Source organism: Halichoeres trimaculatus, unplaced genomic scaffold (genome assembly GCF_033239565.1).
Source record: "Halichoeres trimaculatus isolate MK-OKI-2021-1 unplaced genomic scaffold, fHalTri1.1 fHalTri1_scaffold_8, whole genome shotgun sequence".
In the NCBI taxonomy this organism is placed as follows: domain Eukaryota; kingdom Metazoa; phylum Chordata; class Actinopteri; order Labriformes; family Labridae; genus Halichoeres; species Halichoeres trimaculatus.
In genome coordinates this window covers 12,496,076-12,519,474 of record NW_027437186.1, presented here as the reverse complement: position 1 = coordinate 12,519,474, position 23,399 = coordinate 12,496,076, and the positions used below count along the sequence as shown (strand labels likewise).

General features: G+C 40.3%; 1 protein-coding gene across 8 annotated transcripts in view; it reads left to right on the top strand.

Moving 5' to 3' along the window:
- cpeb3 (cytoplasmic polyadenylation element binding protein 3) overlaps window positions 1-23,399 on the top strand; it is a 71,830-nt gene that overhangs the window by 13,714 nt on the left and 34,717 nt on the right. For 6 of the 8 annotated variants that reach the window (XM_074675443.1, XM_074675442.1, XM_074675445.1 and 3 more), the window contains 2 exons: window positions 712-865; window positions 16,945-17,001. In XM_074675443.1, coding sequence (XP_074531544.1) covers window positions 712-865; window positions 16,945-17,001 — 211 coding nt within the window. The remainder of the gene's footprint in view (window positions 1-711; window positions 866-16,944; window positions 17,002-23,399) is intronic. The other 2 variants (XM_074675441.1, XM_074675440.1) reach the window with 1 other exon arrangement.

Sequence of the window (23,399 nt, the reverse complement as noted above, 5' to 3'; positions counted from 1 at the left end):
TATTGCTCCACTTTTGGTTCAAATGAGTCATTTTAAACTCGTAGAGATGTCTGAATAAGATTGAGAATGACAACCAATTTTTTTGGAAAATAACCTTGAAGACTATACAGACTAAACAGCTTACATCAGTATTGTTATTTATTGTAATGTTGATTCTTCCGGTGCTTTAAATGTTGGGTTATCTCATTACTTTTGGATAAATTTATATAGTGTTGAGAAAACTGTAATTTCCAAAGAAAGATTGCAGCCACCCCTGAAGATGATTTTATGAATTAGCACACAGCAGTTGGACAGCAAAGATAAAACTTTTGGCTTTCTGGTGCCAATAAAATGGAGCTCAAGTTATCATAATTTTAATTTTGAGTGATTTAACAGGATTATAGAAAGAACAAACTCTGATGAGTGCCAACTGGAGGTCTGCTTTGAAAGGGTTGATTTATTTTAATCTAGATTAGTTCAGATTGCACCACAGCCTGACTTGCTGCTCTTGCATAATTGGGAGCTGTTGGTGCATGCAACGTTTGAACGTGATCTGTCCTTGAGAAGGGTAGAATTTCAACAGCAAATACAAGTCTTTGGCTGACAGTTTCTGAAGATCACGTTTCATTGAGAAACCGTTTCATGCTCTGTTTGTGTTTCTTCATTGAAAGAGATAAAAGTATTAATGTGACTCCAACTCTAACCCTTCTTCTGTTTCTGCTCTGTTTTCAGGACCGGAATCGGCCCTTCGATGCTTTTAGCTTGCACTCTTTGGAGAATTCCTTAATGGATATGATAAGGACTGACCATGACAAAGGTAAACCACACCCTGCCGGTGGCCCACCAATGACTATCGCTGATATTATATGGAGGAATCATTTTGCAGGTTAGGAATATTCATACGTCCATGCTTACAGTATTTGGGTTGTTTTTTTTATTTGCCTCATTAATCATCTCTGGGTACATTTTTTTCTTTTTACCAATCTCTGAACCAATCTGATGTGGATCATCTTATTTCCTTTTTCAAATTCAAACAATCACTCCACATTATGAGCCCTACCTGCAAAATCTCACATGATTTCTGTTTGTTCGTGTCTTTGATTGTGTTTGTTGTGGATCAGACATGCAGCAATTTGCATTCATCTAATTCTATCTTGCAAACTGCATTTTCCTGTTTCCATTCTTTGCCTGTGTGCTCTGACTGGACTCAGCAAAACACTCTTTACTCACATTGTGTTTGTATGTTATATATGTTGTGATACATACATGTTGTGACCATAAACAATATTTTCAGGTCCTTTAATGCAGAATACATCTTAACACTTGAACTGGAGGTGGATGTTAAAACAACGTGCTCTAGGAATGTGAAAAAATTTAAATGGAAACTGATAAATAAACGTTTTGAGCATTTTAACCTAACTTAAGTGAATCAAAGTTTAGCTGCCATAAAACAATTTGAATTTCTCTAGAAAACTAGTGAAACTGAGAGGCAAGAGAGCAGAAGTTGTCAATGAACTCATAGCTATCTTCAGATAGATGGATGTGAGTGGCAGCTCAGTCCACAGGCCCCTTACTGGACATGATATGTTAATCAAAGAATGCAAGAGATAAATTGTTTTAATGCTTTTGTTCCAGGTCTTCACATTGACATCTCAATTAACCAACTTATAGCAGAAGTTTTAAGTTTATACCTACCTTTTGTGGCTTAGTGTAAGCTTCTCGGCAATGAAAGTAAAAGATTTTACTGCAGACACGGGACCATGGTTATACAAACATACACTTGAAGGGCCTGACAAAGACTGAATAGCCTTAAAGAGTCAAAAGTTTGTGACAACAACAAACTCAAAAACAAACATGGTGACTGTAAAGGAGGTATTGCTAATGTACCACTTGCATAAAAGACAGGTTGGTGAGGTTGTTAAATACACCACAAAAGTTCCACCATTGTTATTTCTTTGTGTCTTACTAAAGCTACATGTCAGGTAGTTGCATAGACTGTAAAAAACATGGATGTAGTCTCCTCGTCGTCACTCGTCTGTTTCTGAAACGGAAAATGAAGCACATCGGCCATAGCAGCCATATTGGTAGTGGCGAGGGCTTTGTGTACAGCCATAGGGCGCCTGTTGGTCACATGACCCTGAGTTGTGCCTCTGATTGGGCGAGCTCGCAATCTTAATATCCCCTGGACTGCCAAGTTAGAAAAAAATTCACCCCCGCACAGTGGGTGCTGATAGTAAAATTAGCGACTCAGACTGGTGACGTTTTTTGAACCAGGCTGTAATTAGGTTAATTCTGCTTTGAAAACAGCTTTTTTTTGGTTTGGTGTGTATGTGACTTCCGGTACTTCCGGAGCCAGCCTCAAGCAGACTCTCGAGAAACAGCAGATTTTAGCTCTTTAGCATTGTCTCATATTCTTAGACCGGAGGTTGCCGCTTGGTTCCACCATTATTTCTTCTTTGTGTCTCACTAAAGCTACGTACCGGGTAGTAGCAGCAACACTGCCCCTACGGTTTTCTAGTGGTACTGCTCTGTTTGGCCCATACCCATAAGCTTTATGGAAACGTGCAAAAAAAACGGATAAAATGAACACAGAGCACAGACAGAAGGTTCTGTTTTCTATCTGTATGCATATTTAACATTGAGCATAAATGGGTCTTTGAGGAGATAAAACAGAGTGATATTCGTGTCTTGAATTAAGGGGCACAGATAAGGTCTTGAAGCTATGACTCAGTCCTGACATGTCTGAACCTTAAAAACACACGTTCTGTCCTTAAAGACAGGAAAATGATGAGGACAACAGGTTTTTTGTCATCAAAATATAGAGACTTTTTATTGACAGGAAATGTTGAATGATTTAAACTTGGTGGATGCTGGTCACAGCTCAGCTAGCAGCCTCCACCAGGAGAAACATTTTCGTCGAACCGATGCTTCTTTAGTTTGTGTTTTTTACTGTTCTTTTTATCTTGAAGAGGAGGAGACAGTTGTGGATTTTACCCTCAGCAAAAACATTGTCAACAATGAACACTCATGATTCTTACTTAAAGAGAAGCTAGGTCCTGGTAACAAGCTGTGCTAATTTTAGCAGCAGCCCCCCTGGACTTACTGTGGAGCAGAAAAGCATTTGATATTTTCTTTATAGTTAAAAGTGTTTCAGTATATTTACTGTTTATCCCTTTATTAAAGAAGAACTCAGCCTTTAACGTGTGGTGTAGATGTCTCCAAAGCAGTGTTTACGAACCGCACTCTGAAGTCTTACTAATGAACCATCTGTCTTCAGGCCTATTATCAGGAAACATCTCATGGAATAGTTTTATCTTTATTTTTCAATAAGGTGTATGTTTTGGGGTTTAAACATGTTACTGTATTGTAGCGTGAAGACCCTATCAATGCCTCTGAGTTAGAGTTTGAAATGTAGATTCAGACTTAAAGAAATGAACGTCGCTCTGCTTAATGAAATCATTAAAACAATGTTGAGATGTCTCTCTTCACACCCTTTTAAGGCCATCCAATGTACAGTATGTCAGGGTCTCTAAGCCTGTGTTTTTGTAGCCAAGGTCACGTGTCTGCTGTAAAAACTTTGGATCTAGTCTCTCAGTTGGGGCCCTGTCAGGTTTGGTGTAGGGTTTGTATTCTCACTGTCTTCCCATCTTTACGATGGAAAGAATGGTGGGAAGGGTCTGTAATAAGCAGAGCAAGTCTCGTTCTCATGCCTGGTGTCTGTTTTTGCAGTCGTGTGTTCATGCAGCAGTGACTGTCCTGCCTTTCTTCACGGGAGAGGTGTGGTGACATCCTGCAGGGCTTTCCTGGGGATTGTTTATCAAATTAGAGCAGCAGAGTCAGGAGATGGGAGAAACGCTGAAAGGCTTCTGGATGTGGAAAGGTGTACATTCCTGTCTCGCCTCTCTTATTTAGTTTGTCCTCATGTAGACAGCATGGGGCTGCAGTAAGCTATGCTGCCAACCACAGAGCCGCTCCACCCTACATATGCACCTACTTGCTGTCTGGGAGGAACCTGCTGTGCTGTAGTAATCTTTTGCAAATAGATGACTGTCTGTGCTTTGTGCATCTCACCACTGAGGTCTTCTGCTCCAGCGTTTCGTATAACAAACCCAGCAGGGAACACACTGTCCTCTGAACGCCCTACGTAAAGATCTTACTGACAAATTTGACGTAAATTGAATTTTCAGGCTGCACCCACAGCATGAGTCATGTTTTATCCCTTAACACTAAGCCTTGACTTGATTTATCCTTTTTTCAATGACGGCTTTAAATAATACTCCTATATCAGCTTCACAAGGCTCATGTTTTACCTCTAGTTAGCGGGTTTATCAGAATTTTACAAGTGCTGATGAGACATCAGTACATTTTCTTATGGCTTTCTCAAAGATTTGGATAATACGCAATCATGCCTTAATGTGCAAATGTCTAATGTTCTCAGGTCTGTTTTCATTACTAAGTTATACTACTTGATGCCAGAGTTTTTAGATGGTTATGCAAACCATTTCAGTGTTGTTATATGAACATAAACTTAAAAAAGGTGAATTAAAGACTTTTTTGTTCTTGATTTGGCTTCATCTAAACAAGGCCTTAGGCTGAAAAGTGGAGGAAGTCAATCACCAAAGTTGTAGTTGACTTAAAGAAATCTCATCTGATGACTTAAAACATTGTTTTCTATTCTGTAGCTGCAAACCTTTGCACATGATGCAATTTTCCCCCAACCTTATCTGGATGGCAAAGCGGAAATGTTGCTAACTAGACCACGGTAAACTGCGATAATTTTTTTCAACCATGAATGTCTCCTGTAATAAAAAAAAATGTTGTTGTACTTTTAAGGGTAGGGGTATTGAAATAATCTTTCAATCATATATGAAAGGAATAGGAAGATGGAAGAAGTGTATCACAGCCATACAACAAAGGAACTGGCAGCAGTTATTATCAACATGCTAACTCCTATGCTAAATATTGTCTGTAACTTAGCAGTTGTTCTGTTTAGCCAACAGCATTAGTTATAATCTGCCTCTGCCAGAGAATTCATCACAGTGTATTTTATATATTACAACAAAAATGATTGTTATCATCCAACCATAAAAGGTTAAATATGTAAAAACAAAGTATATGCAATCAGAATTAAAGTTAGATTTTGTCTCATGAGTGAATATATCTTGTGAGTGGAGCAGGTGATTGAGATGTTAGCTCAACACAACAACTAAAAAACTGGTTAATGAGGGATCCTGCAGTTTGCTTACACATGTCCGGTTAACGAGCGCCCTTTAGGTGACTCACTTTGTTTGACAAAGTCAGTGACATCTATGCTAAGTGGTTGGAAGTTACTGTGTAACTTTCTGTAATATGTATGGCTCCAAAATACACTTTGAACATAATAATGGTGTAAAATCCATGTTAGCCTAATGCTGACAGTGCTACTTCCTGTATTCACTGTAGCAGGTGATGTTACGGTAACCACACGGTTGAAAGTTGTAAATATGGAACTAGAAAAGCACTCAGAGAGCGCAGACCTCCACTAAGCATATTGTAATTGTAATGCAACACTTTAGTCCGACTTTAATGTTATACTCCCTTTCAGCAGACTGTCTGCTACAATTTGGTGTTAGTTGCAGGTTTGTACGAAATTTGTGTCCTGACAGTGTTGAAAATTATGATGACCCAGTACATATTTCATATTCTGGATCTTAGTATCTAGAATGTTGTCAGGATCTGGATCGTACTTTTACATTTGACTTGATTTATTTAGGATCCACCATTAGTTACAGCAAATATGCAGTAGCTATTCTTCCTGGGGTCCACATATTACACTTTCAACAAAAAATATAATTTTTTTGAAGCATGCCCATATACACTACACTCACAACATTCACACAGTCTACTCATACACACATCCACATCTGTCAGAAATTATGGTGACCTTAATTTGTATTCTTTCGCAAAGCATCTGACCATTTATTGGGGAGTTATATACACATTTGGTGAAAACGGCCCTATCTCACATTGACAAAGAATCCTTAAAAAAATCCTGGATCCAGACGGTGATCCAGATCACCTCCAAAATTTAATCACTTCTTCCTTATCCCATTCTGAGCATTTCTTGAACATTTCATCAAGATCTGTTCTTAACTTTTTGAGTTATGCTGTTCACAGACTAACAGACAAACTTTCCCAAAAATATAACCTCAGGTTTCTGAGTTTTGAAGCAATCATTGGTGGGAGCCATTGGTGGGGCTTTAAGCCACTATGCTAACAGTTATTGGGCACCCACCTGTCAATCAGCCAAGTGCCTCTGATTGGGTAAACTTGACATCTTTATACCTTCTTGACTGTGTTGTAGAAATACTTCACTCCCCGTACAATGTGTGCCTAACTATACAAGTATATAAGAATATAGTCTCCAAAACAGGCAAACTCTAGCTTCTCAGGCTGCTTTTATGTTTGTGCCCTCTAACTGTCAGTATTCTGTGTTTGCCACCGTGTCAACAGTCAGAGGTGAGATATGTTGGACTCCTCTTGGACTGATATGTTATGATGGGATGAGGATGCTTTCAGTGTGTTGACAGTGTTGTTGAGAATGAATCAATGTTATAGGATTTTGACCAATCAGAATCAAGTCATTCAGTACTGGAGTTCTGCTACCAAGCTCGATCAGTTTTTTGGTGTTAAGTTGTTGTGCTTGTCATCTTGTGGTCAGCAGACATTTTCTGAAACCACTAATTTGTCTTTTTGACTGACTGAGAGGTCTGGTTCAGACTCTTGCTTCAGGCACATGTTCTTTTATCTTTTTGTTTTGGGTGCTAACTTCAACAGATGTAGGTCAGCAGCACTAATGTGAAAGCTGCTTTGATAAACAGAATGGTAATGAGAGCAAACATGTTGTTAAAGGTGAGGAACTGATCCACGCACTGTGTAGTAAGTGACTGTGAGGATAGATAGTAACACTCATGCGTCTGAGGACCACCAGTCAAAACTAATTAACACAGTCGGCCCAGTTTTACATTCCCCACTGAGCGCGTCCCACCCACATCCATCCCTTCACAGACATGTCTGGCATACTTCTCATTGTGACCAGAATAGCTGTTTAATGAGGCCTTGTTGAATGTGTGGCTGTGTTTCTTAAAGAAGAAGAAGAAGAAGAAGCATTATTTAGTGTTAAACAAACTGCAATCACCAGCTCCTCGAAAAGAGTGAGGTGACCGCATACACACACACGTACACTCTCTCAATCTCTTTCTGGAGGAGGGAGAGATTGTTTTCATCCAGCCTGCAGAAGAAGAGTCCTTTTCAAAGGATTGTCTCTGAGAGAGTGTGAAGCACTTTATTTTTGTCTCTAACTTTGTAAAAAGTTTCTCTCTGAACAAACAGGCCCATTCTGGTCTGCATGCAGGTCCTGAACTGGGTCAGCTGAGCTCACCAGTAAAGAGCCAAGCACCGGTCTAAAAAACACAAACACACCAGAGATTCTCCCCTTTGGCCTGGAAAAACACCACCAGTTTGACAAGAGCCGACACTGCTGCTGCCAGCAGAACCATCACACACACACACACACACACACACACACACACACACACACACACACACACACACACACACACACACACACACACACACACACACTGTGACATTCCATGAGAGGATTCTCACCTCATATACACACATACACTCTCTCGTTGTCAGGGCAGTTTGAAAAGACAAGTTTTCAGACTTGATTCTGCATCTGTAGTATGTTTTCTTCCCTCGCTAATGCTAACACAACCCTGATATTCTTACAAAACATTTCAGGCTTCTCAAAGTCTCTAAAATCCTCATTGAGATCGTTTTCAGATTAAACCTTCCCACAGTGTCGCTGCTGTGGTCTTAATCACATGATTGCACTAAAAGCATTAGTTACAGTTTACATTGTCTCTGCGTAGGCGGTTATGCTAATGCTAACTTAATCCTAAAATGTAGCTTCTATTTAGGATTATGTTTTTCTAGGTAAGGCAAATTTATTTATAAGACAGCATTAGAGCAAGTCAAAGAGGCTTAAAACAGAACATTAAGAGCATTTAGAGCAGGGCAAGAAGTGAAACACTGAGCAAAAGTAGGATGTTAAAATAAAAATAAATTAGAATGTAACATACGTCAATCAAAAATATTTAAATTTAGGGTCATTTACTTCAGTACTGTACCAACTCATCAACAACATGTGATTTGATTGATTGACACTGAAATTAACAAAAACATGTTGAATTTAGAGTCCTGTCTCTGGCTTCTTTCACGCATGTTGTTCAGTCCTGGAAATTTCCACACATTGTTCAGCTGCTTGAGTTGAGATCTATTCACTCCACTCAAATTTCCAAAAAGTCCTTCAGACATTAAAATGTAGTAGTTGAGCCTTGCAGACATTGCCTGCTCAAATTCAGTAATGTTTTTAAAACTGTACCGTACATTAAAAATTGATATTTGATTGAAAATAAACATGTTTTTTTTGTTTAAGCTTAAGTATATGTCTATTAATTGATTCAGTCATCCACCAAAATCTGTTTGACTTGATAAATGCTGCATCTTCTGCAGTATTGATGTCATTAAAATGTCATTATTTTTAATTAATCTATTACAAATTAACGGTCAACTGGATCTTATTTTGTGCGGCTAATATCACACCTGATTAGTCACATGACAAGGTATAAAAAGGGATACGGGCTCATCAACATGAGAGACAGCATGAGCAAATAGTTAAAACTTTACAGAATTACTTTTTCTTCACATAAAGAGTAACAAATTTTAAGATTTCATCATCTATGGCAGTGGTTCTCAAACGGGGGTACGTGTACCCCTGGGGGTACGCGGGGACACTCCAGGGGGTACGCAAGATTCAAAAATGTATATTTAAAAAATAGCAACCGAGCAAAATTCCTATAGAACTATTTGTTCAGTCTGTGTTTGAATCCAATATAAACCTAATGTTATATCCAATAGATACTAATAGTACAGTGTTGTTTTTTAGGTCTTGTTTTTCTCCAACCAAAAACTGTACTTGGCAGAAAAAAAAAAACATTTCATAGGGAGTACATAACTGAAAAAAGTTTGAGAACCACTGATCTATGGTATAAATTATGGTGAAAGATGCTCAAAAGGGACATGGTCCTAGACAAACACAATAATCTTCAGGCAGCACTGTGCTGAAAACAAACTCTGACTCTGTAGTTGAAATCACTGCATGGGCTCAAAGTAACTTTCCAAAAAAGTCTGTCACAGCATCCACAATGTAGATTAAAAATGTATCGTGCAGAGAGAAAACTTGTAGACACAATCCATCAGTCTTCTCTGATCTTGAGCCAGTTTAAAGATGGATTGAGGGGAAGTGGAAAACCATTCACTGGTCTGATGACTCAGATGAAAAATTCTTTATGGAAATCTTAGACACTGTGCCCCGTGAGGTAGCTTACACATCTTGGAAAGCACCTCAAAAAAAGGTACTACATTTTTTTGGAGCAACACATGCAGCGTCCAGTCAAAGCCCTTTTTCAGGAGAGGCATCAACCCCTGAATCACATTCTGTGTGCCGTGCAACAACCTGGCTACATAGAGAAGAGTCTGGGTGCTAAACTGGCCGGCCTGCAGTCCTGACTCTTCATCCGTTGAAAACATTTGGCACATCATGAAACAAAAATATGACAAAGGAGACCCTGAATGGTTGAGCTGCTGAAATTTCAAATCAGCCAAGAATGAGACAACATTTCAGGCTTAAAACCCCAGATACTGGTCTCCTCAGTGCCAGCAGGTTCACAGTGTTTTTGAAGGATAAGATGACGCAACACACGGTAAACATACTCCTGTCCCAACTTTTTAGAGATGTGTTAAATTGGGTGTTCAGTTTTCAACAAACACTAAATTTTTGAGGTGTAATATGGGGTCCTTGCACTATCTTCAGTTGGGTTTAAAGATCTTTGAAACAATTAAGTTCAGTTTTTATGAACATATCACAAAGTGGGTCAACTGATTTTTGGATTAGGGGTTTTATGAGGAGAAACAAAGCTGTGTTCGATCCCCTGTGGGTTTGTTTTAAGGCTGGGCTAAAGCCTTCTTGGGAGAGTGTTTTCCTCAAAGTGTGAACCAAAGGGTGCGGTGCATAATCTCATTTCCAAACTTCAATAACTATAATGAATTTGTTTTCTGCTGATCTTTCTGTGAAAGCTTTCCACAAACAGTTCTCTGATGGTTTTGTTGTAAGCCGCCCCTGTCATACGAGATCTGATGCTGGTGTGACAGAAGGTGTCGGCTCTAATTGGGATCAGTAGTCAAGGGACAGCAAACACTGGTGCTGTTTGACTTTGTGGGCTTGTTGACATGAGCATTGGTCAGCGGATAAGAGCTGACACATGCAGAAGCTTTTATCAGGAAGAAAACAAGAGTAACAGCGTGGGTCAGGTGAGTCAGAATGTGTGGAGGAGAAGGTGCCACGCTGAGTTTACTCTTCCACATAAATCTCCTTCTATCTCTACTCTCAGTAAAGTTGTTGTGTTAAAGGGAAAAGTTAGTAAAAGTTTGAGTTAAACATTTAGCGTCTTAACTCCATCCTCAAAGACTGGAAGGTGAACCAGAGCTGCGTGAACTTTTCTCTTCATTCAGGTTCAGACAGGGCTCATGCTTCTTCAACCAAGGTGAAAGGTCATAGTTTCAAACACTTTGGCTGCGCTGAAGTTTGGCCGGCGAGCTGGACTTGACCTCTCAACTTGTCAACCCCTGTAGTTAAAAACACTTGAGCTGATCTCAGTGTCAGAGGGAAGCCCTGTACTTTAAACCGCCTGTAATGACTGTGCAGAGATAAGCTTGATGTGTTAAAGGTTGAGTTTTAGCACCTTGCTTCCAATAAACAGCAGTGTCAGAGTGGTTTGTTATGGTGGAAAATTCATGACTCGTGCAAGCATGACTGAGCTAATCCAGTCCAGGCAACCAAACAAGTCTGTGCTTGTTTTTGTCTTATTAAAACCCCGGCTTTTCCAGATCCCAGAAAGCCATGAAATATTATTGAGAGCATTAAAATCACTGCCAAGCTGTGCATCAGGCTTAACTGGATTGTGGAAATCCTCTATTATTATATGAAAGCCATTTAATAGTTTTATGATTATGAAATAATAAGTAACAGTGGGCTGCTGGCACCAGAGGGGAATTACTTACAGAAATATGCTAAAACAATCCGTGAATATGTGCTAATTCTTATACTGTATTCTTTTCAGTGTTAGGCCTGAAAAACAGAGGCAACATTTGAGCCTGTGTCATCTTTCTGTCAGGGTCACCGGGTTTGAAGAGAACAACAACAAAAAAGAAAACCTCTCCAGGTTTTCTCGAAGATGCTTCAATCTCGAAAGCGCTCCTCTTTTTTTCTACCAAACACTTACCCTCAGTGAGTTTTCTTATCTCGTTCCTACTCAGTTTTGCCTGTGCTGTGTTGATAATTAAAGGTTTCTTAGGCAGTCGTCAGCAGGAAGAAGTTCAGGGCTTTAAGGCTCTTTGCTGCTGAGGTGTCTCTTTTTCTCAGAGCTAACATTTCCACACCTTGCTGTGAGCACGCCCACTGTCCTCGTAAAACCAATTTGCTAAGAACAAATAACTCACTAAGAATATGCTGTTCAGAAACACAACCCAGAGGCCTCTTAGTACTTCAATGTGAACTTTATGACGCTTTTTTTCTTTTTAATGGAGAGTATTTCAGAGACCCAGGCGAATGACCTATGAGAGCTTTTTTGCTTTTAATTGAAAGTGTTGGATGCTGTGGGCAAAGTTTCAAGTTGAGAAGTCAACTTGTGTGGCAGTAATCCCAGAACTGAGACAACCTGCTCTGAACGACTTGTTCAAAAAGTTATGCAAGAATCAAGTCACATTACACAAGACCTACTCGAGTCATGACGTCACGGTTAGGTGAATTCTTTCAAAAGAGCTTGCTAGTGATATTTTTTGTTCTTTCCTAAATTCTCTACCCCAGAATTTGTGGTTGTTATTCAAATAGAGAAATACCAGTTTAAGCTATGTTGATGAGTTTTTAGCAAAGCAACAGTGGAGGAGGCTTCAGGAGTGCTGAGATGAGGAGAGTCTGACCCTCTGTTGATCACTACAGTTTGTACAGTTATCTATGATCAGTCTGGCTGCTGTCAGTCATGGTCCAGCTGTTTCCCTCTGTTATCGAGCTCATCATGACTGTTCCCCCCCAATACTGGCCCCGTGTTTGTCAGGTCGGATCATCTTAAGGGTACTAGAGAAAACTACAACAATAGTCACCACAGTCAGTAAAATAAGTTTTGTTTTTATGTTTGAACAACAAGCTCCCGGGATTCGTCATTAGGTTTTTGAACTTTGACCTGCAGCACTATTGGCTCTTTATGCACAAGCCTGAAAGATAACATCTGACATCCAGCTTCTTCTGTGGGGATTTGTCATCACTCTGGTTTCACAACAACCCAACGTTGTAGTCTGTCAATATTGTTTTGGAAAAGGCAAAAATACACTGTTGTGGGCTTCGTCTGAAAGGGTGGGTGGCATGGCCCCCTTTAAAGTCCCCAAAAAGCCCAAAGTGTGTCAGGGATCACGTATGATTGTCATGCAAGTTAAAAATTTCTTCATGATGTTCCTGCCACTGTGTCGACACGCAGAGGTGACATTTAACAAACTCCTGTGATACAATGTTTATGATCAAGTTGCTTTTGCTCCTGAGAACTAGTGCTGTGGTTAATCAGTTCTGACCAATCAGAATGAAATGTTTTTACAGCAGGGAACTGGAATCAAAACAATTGGACCTGCTGATTTTTTTAATATAAATACAGCTTGAAACATTTGTTCTATTGCTTTGAGGATTTTTACATTGTACTGATGTTATTATTCTATGGAAAAACACTGCAAAACTTCTATAAACAAACCTGCCGCTGATAACCTCATGCCTCCTCTTTATAGCAAATGTGGTGTGACCTCGTAGTCTCATACACCCACAGTTGAAACCCTCCAGCTGTGTCTGAATAATCCTAAACCTATTCATCCTCCCTAAAGTGATCAGGTAGAAGTGTCTGAACTTTTTGGTTGTTACAGAGAAAAGAAGAGGTGTGGTTGGATCTGTGTCTCAGATAGTGGCCTGTGTGTCCCTTGTGCATCTGAGCGGCTGTGCCTCCACCACGGGGAGGTTGAATATAACTCAGTGAGGAAATGTCACCAGTGGAGCAGTGACAAACTCAGGGGCCCCTCAGGCCCTGCCACTCGACTCCTGGGGAAGCAGATGGCACAGGTTCAGATCTATTTCAGGTCTCCAGGAGGGCAACTGTCCCCCTCGTTCACCCAGAATGACTCGTGTGGCTGGACAGCGAGCACAGACCATGGTGTTTATTACGACTTTTGCCCTCCTATCATCAGCTCTTGGCTTTGGCTGTAAATGTGTTGAGTGGAACACAAGAGTTCATGTTTGGGAAGTAATTTCACTTTGCTCTTATCTTTTGCTCTACAGGTTCAGATTTAAAGAGCAAAGTACAGTGCATGGACTTTAGAAAGTGTCTCAGCAGTGTCACCAATTGGCTCCTGCAGAGGGGGTTTAAAGTTAAACAATGATGTTAACCAAATTACAAATGCTGGCTCAAATTTTCAACATTGATCAACCAAGAAATAAAGAATCCTGCATAGAGAAACAGGAAATAAGTGAAGACCCTCTCATCTGGTGAGACATCTGACATTAAAGCCTGTGATTTGGTCGAAGGACTTACAAATAGACCACCCACACATTCATCAATAGATACACACACTGACTGACTGGTGATCAGGTGGGCGACGGCTGACATGATAGCAGAGTTAAAAAACCTCAGTGTCAGGACATTACTCAGGACGTTCCTGCTTCTTCTTGTCTCTGTCAGCAAAACTCTCATCTTCTCGTTACAGTGAGTTTGGAAAAGCAGAGATAATATGTCACTCAGCCAGCCATGTCAACGTGTTCAAACAAACGTGTGTGAATGTAAAGGCTTGTCACACTTGTTTTGCCCCAGAGGATTCTGACTGAATGGGAAAAGAGTAAAACCTGGCATCTGTTAAGCTGCAGGGAAGCCGCCCCCTTGTTTTCCTCCTCAAACCCTTCACATGTGTATTCATCTCATCCAGGCCCTCTTCAAGCTACTCTGGGCTTGTTTTGAAGGTGACACTGTTGTAACAGTCACACAAGTCATTTTGGTGTGTGCTGGTTTTCAAAGTTTAATTGTTCCTGCAGGGCGAGAGTGGGGGCAGACATGGGGAAGGTGCCGCAGGTTGGACTTGAATCTGAGCAGATTGCTTGGGGGCTTAAGTCTGGGTGGGAAACACAACCGTCAGTCCATACAGATGCCCAATGCTTTTGATTTTTTCTTCTGAACACCGTGTATGACCTGTCACAAGATTAGTCCACAGCTTTTCCACCCTCTGCCTGTTTTGGATTCTCAGGTGACAGCAGGTTACTACTTTAACAACTTTCCTCCATTTCTACAAAGTTTAGGCAACTAGTTTTCAACTTAAATGCCCTTGAATTAAAGATTTTGGGACATTCTCTGCCTCAGAACAGCTAGAGACCTGTAATGTGGGGAGTAGAGAGTCAGGTAAGACATTCAGCAAAGGTCCACTTCTGCTGTGTATGGGTGTGTCTGGACTGCAAGACCAGTTCCGCTCTGAAAATCCTTTTAGTGTAACTGTTAGGCTGGTGTCTCTCTGGCTTTCTACACATCTTACTCAGGGATGGCAAGTCTGCTTGCATCAAGGTGATGTAAAGTGCCTTTGTGTGCTGAGTTGATAGACAAGTGGATATATTGTAGCTTAAATTATTGGTTCCCAAAGTGTGGCGCACACTTCATCCTTTATTGTAAAAAATATAAACAAGGATAGAGGTTACGTTTTTATAAAGCCATACAAACAGAAAATGTTTGATCTGTTTTCCACATCGCTTTTCTAAGTCAGGTTAATAATATTACATTGGTGCCAGATTAATTAAATAAACAGTAATACGAGCACAGAGGTGGTCTAATTTTTACCTCCCAGCAAAACTAAGAATTTCAGGCCTTTTTTTGTCTGTATTAAGATTGGCCTATAAGACTATTCATAAAACAGGGGGTCATTGGTCTGTGGCACCTATATTTTGGTGGACCCAGGTTGAAAAAGTTTGGGAAACCCTGGCCAAGAGACCTGCTTATGTGTCACTTCCTCATGATTGTAGAGTAATGCAGTGTTAACATTATGGTGACTTCAAAAATGCCTCTTCAGAAACCAATGGGTGATGTCATGAAGGAGCTGTTTACACAGTGGCATATTTAGAAGAAAAGAATAAACTTTAAAACTAGGTTACTTAAAGAAAAAAAACAACCTGCCTGTCACTGTCTAAACTAGAAACAAATGGATCCTCCGAAAACGGTGACATCACATCCCCCTTTTTATACTTTCTTATTACATTCCCTGTCAAACTGCCATGTTTCAGTAGGACGATAACAGCTACGGCAGAATGCAGACATCTTTTTGTTCGGCTGATCACTGATATTCTCAACACTTCTTGGACTCACTACCTCCAAAAGAGGCCTGGGACTCTGCACACTCTATTGTTATTAGCTCAAAGCTAATTAACATCAGCAGCATTTAGGTTGACAGGTTGACAGTGGTGTACATTGCATCACTGGTTGCTAGCTCAGTATCATTTTGGTGGTATTTTAGTTTGACTTCTCAAAACTTGGGATTTCATATTTTTTCAGTATTCTGCCATGTATTTGGACTTTGGACTTTTTTAGGACATGGAAACAAACAGTCCCCTCAGGATGAGTTTCCACTGTGCCATTGATTTTAGTAAAGCTGATATCTGAAGTCTCACCTGTGCTTGATTTTGATTGGTCATTGAGGGTGAAGTGACACAAAAAGGCATTTTTCCAAAATATGGATTTTATGGAGAAATTAGTCTCTGTTAGCATAAAATACCCACATTCGACTCAGGTCCTTATGACTCGTAAATTTGTTTTATCTACTCTCTGTCCTTGATTTGATAGTTGCTTTTTGGGTGGGTTTATTTTGGACCGTTCTGTTTGCTGGTTTCACTCACAGGATCTGGCAACACTGGTCCAACTGCCAGCCCCACTTTTGTTGTGGAGCCAGGAAGAGGCCCCTGGGCTCTCACCACTATCTGTCTCCTGTGGTCACATTTGAAACTTGTTTGCCTCACAGCGGCTTGCAACATGCAGCCGTTTGGTGTCTCAAAGTCCACGTTACATGTCTGGAAATATGCAGTGAAGCAACATGCGTACTGGTGGCTTTGTTTCATGAAATCTATAAGTAATCACTAAGTATCGCTGTGTGTTTGAAGGTAAAGGTGAGCTCACCTCGTGACTTTGTGAACAGACTTTAGGTCGGCTGTCAGCGGAGTAAAAAGCTGGTGTAGGCGGGTTTTGTCAGAAGGTTCTAATTTGAAGTGGTTAGGGATAAAAGGACTGCCTTTGTGGCAACCTCTGCAAATAATGTTGACAGTGAGACAGCAAAAATTTGTGCTATAACAGGTAGACTATTCCTGCTTCAGCTTGAGTGTCTTATTTTGGTATGAATATGACAGAGAGGAACCAGAGAGACTTCCGTACAGACGTCCTGCGCAGCTGACTGTCTATGAAAGGAGATGACAGATGGCCTCTTGTAGCTTGTACCCATCATCCCCTGCAGAACGCACGTTCTGATGAGTTCTTAGAGCTGCCTCTGTGTTTTTAGTGTGTTTGCGTGCACATGAGATATGGGCCAACAAAGGAATGCCACCTCTTTTTCACATCTGCTCTCCGTCCTCATTCTTTCTGGTGTTTATTCATTTCATTGAAAACATTACATCACTGCTGCCATTTACCGTTTCCCTCTGCAGAGGAGAACTTTTAGAAAAAAAATCTGTCAAACTCTGTTTCTTTTTTATCTGTGCTGTCCATGTTTTCCCTCCTTTGTGAAATCATTTTCTTTTTTCTTTCACAGGACGTATGAGCCTGAACTTCCACCACCCTGGAGCAGACCACATAATGCCCTTAAACAGTGAGTCACCTTTTATTAGCAGGAAGAAGTTTTCCAGGATTGTTTCATTGTTAAATGTTGTAGCTGCTGCTGTTTTTATTCTCTGTTTATTGATGGTTTGAGGGGGAGTGAAGGTCTGAACACATACGGCAAAGTTTTGATAGTAAGTGGCCAAGAGGTACCAAAAGTTTCTCTAAAGTAGATTCCTTACCATGAAACAGAGTGTAGTGACTGCAGAGTTTTTTCACAAGTGCAATACCACCTAACAGATTCACTCTAATATCCAATGAGCTCAGATTTTCACTTAAAATTCAGACAACCATTTGACAGACAGCTGTTAAAACAAGAACTTTTATAACTAGAAAGGCACTCAGAGAGCGCAGACCTCCACCAAGCATATTGTGATTGTCACCAACACTTAAGTCCTACTTTAATGTTATACTCTCTTTCAGCAGACTGTCTGCTACAATTTGGTGTTAGTTGCAGGTTTGTACGATAATTTGTTACCTGACAGTGTTAAAAATTATGATGACTCAGGACATATTTCATATTCCAGATCTTAGTATCCATAGTATTGCCAGGATCTGGATCATACTTAAACATCTGTCCGAAATTATGATGAACTTGTCTTATATTGTTTTGCGAAGCAATCCGACCATTTATGGTGGAGTTATATAGACACATGGTGAAAACAGCCCTATCTCACAGTGATAAAGAATCCTTTAAAAAAACCTGGATCCAGATGGTGATCAGGATCAATTCCAAAATTTAATCATTGCTCACAGACAAACAAACAAACAGGCAGAGGCACTCTCCCAAAGACATAACTCTCTTGGCCGAGGTAATGATAGCAATGGCTATACACAGCTGTCTTAACAGCCCTATGTCTACCACTTTATGTCACGTTTGGTTGTCTTGTGTCTTAGTGTGACTTTTTCAATATAAATATCCAGCAAAAATGGTGTGTGTAGATAAACAAAATCCCCAACATATCCTGTACCCTGTAAGGACTAGGGATGGGTACATTTCACATTTGAAACGATACAGTACCAATTCCTGGTACCTGACAATCGGTATCAGCACTCATCAGTACAGATTTTCTGTACTTTTGTTCTTGTATGTGATAAAAAATATCAGTTTGTTCAATAATAAAATGTAAATTCTTTTCAATTCAACTTATTTATTTTTCAATATATGACCTTGTAATTCTGTGTTCATGTCCAGCATGGAAAATTGCCTACTCTTCCACTCCCACACAGACACCAGGATGCGTTCAGGTACCTAACATAAACATAGTACCTTTTGATTTTACATGAATTGGTACCCGGTACTTTTAACAGAATTCATTCAGTACCTATAAAAGTACCTAATTCGGTACCCATCCCTAGTAAGGACAGATGACTAAAATAGAGTTGAGTGTCTTTAGGGAGAGTTTAGTTTATTTGAAGAAAAGTGGTTTAAGGTATTTGATGCTGGTTGGCTTGTGTCATGTTGAAAAACCTGCAACACAACCTGAATGGACATTTAGCTACCAAATGCTGCAGACAGGGCCAGCTCTGCCAAGAGATTAAGTTCAATTCACAACTTCAGCCGAAATATGTAGACCAAAAGTCCCTATGATGGCACAACACTGGCAGGCAAAGTTTAGCAGTTTGACGCAAGATCAGTTCTTTTTCTTGAAGTAAAGGATTTCTTGGATTAATTTTGTAGTAATGGCACTGGGGCTGATCCGTCAAAAAGAGAAAGGAGGTCAGAGCAGAAGAAAACTAAACAGGAGAGTGATAGAGCACAGGCTAAAACACGGGCTAAGCTGTGTGTGATAATGTTCATTCCAACCCACAGTCAGCAGTTATTCTGCAGTGGTCTGTTCAAACTTGAGAGTCTATCAATAAAATGAAGAGTGAGGTTATGTTAGCTCTGCTTGGTGAGGTTGGAGCTGGTAGATGAGCACTGGTAGAACATAACCAGGATTTTCTAGCATTACACATTACTGACATGTCTCAGAGCACCGGACTGTGAGGAACACTAAATATGACATGATACTAAAGTACAAACTGGCTTTACAAAGTTTTATCGTTGTCACTTCTCAAACAATAAGGCTATGTAACTGTTGATAAATACGTTACCTTGACACTTTGCATCCTGGGAAAAGTTGTCTTCAACAAAGTAAAGGTTGTGTTAAAAGTAGTGCTTCCTATTTATTTGCTTTAATATAACTACACACCTTGGCAAGAGTCACGTCCTTAAACAGAGCCTTGATCGTCCTTACAGAACTTGAGGCCAGAGTTTCTTGAAATTAGAGCTAGATCACAAGGTAAAGTTGACTCTGTACTTGCTTTTTCTTTGGACAGATTCTCAGTAAAGGGGCCAGGCTGACCAGGATCCTCAGTGGGAAAATACTAAATGTTGAAATGTTTCTAGATGTGACAGATGATTGATTAAGAAGATCTATGTGGTGCGACACTCTTTGATCATTTCTCAGAGAGTTCATTCTGCAGCCGCTACAGCCTGTGTCACTGACTCAAGAAATCTCCTGGAAGAAAGTCTCCTTGTACACCTGTAGGTGATAAAAGAGCTGAAAACTGTAAAAAGATCAGCTAGGTTGAAGTATAATGGAGTTTGTTGTTTAAATTTTAAGTATTTTTATGCACTGTTGGTGTGAAAAACAACCCCCCCTTCCCAGACTAAAAGGTCCAGTGACAGCATACACAGGGAACACCTGCCGACCCTTTGCTAAGCTTTGGATTCCTGCTGACACTGTAGACCTCGGTTAGACTTCTCTGAATTGGGGAAGCACAGATGACCTGTGAACAGCGTTTCCAAAAATAACCCAACATGTAAAACCAGACCACCCCCCCACACACACACATCCTAAAGTGTCCCCCAGCCTGCAGATACTATCGGTGACAGGAGGGGATCAGGTCTTGAGTCCATACGTGCAGCAGGAATATCTCACAGAAGCCCCTCTTATGAAATGGCCTCAGTTGGTCCACTTCACACTATGATTCCTAGTTTCAGGTTAATTGTTTCACGTCTTCTTCCTCACACCTTAGCAAAATACGAAGCATGTCCTGACCAACTTCTGATCAAAGACAGTGAAAGCCCTGCTTTCCTCTGTGGACGTGTTCATTTGGCCTGCAGGGGTACAGAAACCGGTAAAAGCAGATAGGCTTTCTCTGTTAAGCGCTTTCTGCCGTCACATCTTGACAACGCCGGTACTCCTTTCTCATTTTGTTCCTTTCATCAACTGTTTCCTCGGAGAACGTGTCCCGGATTGATGTTAAACAGTTGTGTCATGGGATTACGCTCAGGCAAGCACAGATCTGCCCAGATCTTCTGAGTCTGTCAGAACTGGCTCTCTCTCCGCTGCAGCCTGTGATGTGTGCAGACAGAGGAAGCTTTGGTTTCAACTTTAAAGTCTTTCACTCGCTGTTTCTACTTCATTTCGTCCCATTAGCTTTTAGGCTTCATGCTGAGAGGGCTCTACTTTCTCCGGATGGCGTTAGCCCTTGAAGTAAAGAAGAAAGGATGGAGAGTAGAGAGTGCAGGTCTTCTTTCCAAAATTGTTGCTGTTGTTCATTTGACAGCTTAGTGGAAGTGTCTGAAGCTTTGAAGCAGACATCAAACTCATCATGCCCAGAGGAATCACTGCTTTCATTTCAGACATTTTTCCCCTCTCCCAGACACCACACAATTTGAAGTTATAGCTTTTTCTTAACCCTAACCTTTCCCTTTTCTCGCCTGTCTCCTGTTGGTCGTATGAGGACGGTCTCCCAGCACTAAGTCTTCTTTGTTTCGCTCTCGGTTGCTGGGTGACTCTGCCAAGGCCAGACTGCGAGAGGGCAAAGCTGCGAAGAGGTTGTCCAGGTTTTTGGAAGCAGGGGGGTCGTAGAGCCCGATCTTTTTAATGAAAAGATAGCAAAGAGAAGAGGCTCAGGCACAATATATTCCCCAAGAGAAGACAGAAGGGCGAGACACACAATGAAGCCACTCACAATGCAAAGGCTCATATTGGTTTGTAACTCACTTTGTGAGGGATGCTTCTAAAGGATCTGTTGCATACTCTGCTGTTATAGATCGTCCTGAGACACATTTTGTGTCCTCTGTGGCTGCTTCCAAGAAAATGCATTTGTTTGAGTGTTTCAGAAATAATGAAAACCCTCAAACACAATCTAAAAACAGGATTTCTACAAGAACTGGAGCTGCATTTCATCTAAAAGTTCACCTGCTTTCCAGAGCTTTGATTTCTCAGAAGAGTTTTCATGGAGGAGGCTCAGCTGTCACCTAAAGATGGAAATGTTTGTGTGCAAGAAGACAGCTAAGCAATAATTAAAGGAAGCTTTAAGTCTTTTTGATGATAGAATCAGAACTTAAAGCCTTAAAGCCTCTCAGAGAACTTTTCTTAAAGCTTTCAGTCGTGTTTTACCGTTTCTCTTAAATGATGGAGACGGCCAAGTTGTCCTGACTCATACAGCATTGAAAATTTGAGACAGGTCTCCAAATTAATGACCGGTACCATCCCACTTTTTGGTACCCTTCTGTTTGAGTGCCAGACATATCGATCCAACCATAGAAGGTGGAGCTACAAACACTACAGACAAGAGATGGTAATCGAAATCTGGTTCCTGTTGAGAATTGATGAGAAATGTTTCAATCCATCAATATCGTTAGCCTTTGTGCTTAACGATTCCCTTATCAATCCTTTACATTGTGCTGGAGCCGCCGGGTCTTACGTCGACTAGTCTGCTGCAGCTATCTTAGCTTGGCAGTTACATAACGTTTCCCAAGAAAACTCTGATTCAGGATTTTCAGCTTGAAGTTTTACTGAAGAACTGACTTCATATAGAAATGTACATTACTCTCTCTCAGATTCATATTCAGTACATTCAAAATGGTATAAATCACCTCATTTACCAAAATAACAAAATAGCACAAGTTTGATGCTAATGTATATAGGAAACTGCATTGATATGCTAGCAATTAGCATACATCAGTATAACTTCAGCTTCAGAATAGAATTTCAACTTTCATCACAGAAACACATCACATCAACTCTTTGTAAAAAATACTGAGAATTTCAAATGTCAAAGCTAAGGCTCATGGCTGACTTCATAAGTATGGAAATTTTCCAAACAACTTAAGCCATTGCTATAACCACTTTGAGACACTAGATGGCCTCCTTGAATTATTGATATATTACAACACAGTACATCAGCGTCACATTGTGTGCAATTTTCACCTGTTTCTGTACAATTACACCCAGAAATATCAGGGACCAAATACATTTTATTCACTTACAGTATAAACTCAATTAAATGTTGTTGACACAGAAAACCTGTAAAACTACTCTTTGTACCAAGAAAATTCACAACAGGAATCGATAAGGGAATCGATAAGGGATCTGATAAAGAACCAGATCGATAAGCAGAATCAATAAAGGCATCGGTACTGACAAAATCTTATCAATTCCATTCCCTAATGCAGACTATTGGTTGGTCTAAAAAAGAATCATCACTTCCCGTGTGAGAGCAGTAATAAAGACACATAATGCTGCCATGTTTAAATCTCCAGTCGACTTTGTGAAGATGACTTTCTTTTTGTTTGGAAAATGGCAAAGTTGTGTTTGTCCTCTTTGTTGCATTTATTAGCAGAGAGTTCACTGTGTCGCGCTGCTATGCCGTCATGCTATTACCTAGCTGACGCAGCTATTAGCATCTGGCTTACATGCCGCCTACTAATGCAGCACGCACCTCCAAGAAGTCTTACCATTAGAAGATGAATAATGTTAGAGCAGTACCTATGATAAACTTTTTCTAATGTCATGTGTGATTATGTTTTTTTCTTTGGAGAGTCTAATCTCTTCTTGGCTCTCCCTTCAAACATATTTTACAATCCCTGAAAAAAATACACAAGCGCTGAGGCTGTCAATCATAGTTAAACATGACGTAAAGCCCATGTTTTTAGCTCTTAGTTATAACTAATGAAAACAAAACTTCTCAGAAAAAAAGAGACCTTCAATACAAGGCAACCAAATAATACCTTCAAATCAACACAACAACCAGATGCCAAAAAAAAATCTACAAGGTGTATTTATTTTTTAAAGTTTGACCACAGCTCATCTGGAATGACTGTGGAGATGGGTTTTTTTTACCTACACTGCAGCCAGCCACCAGGGGGAGCAGTTTTTATGGCGACCTCACTTTGAGCCGAGCAAGATGACGTCTGTTTTTATTACCTGTATTAAATAACAGTCTTTAAAAGAACATTTCAACGTCATAAGAGGTGGTCATCTTTTGTTCTTCAGGAACAGGAAACCTGTCAGCCTTCAGAAATCCCCCATGATTGATTTCATTAATGCATCGCTCAGGGGAACTTGGCTCAAAAGATATCCCAATGGAGGATTTTTACCTCATATTGTT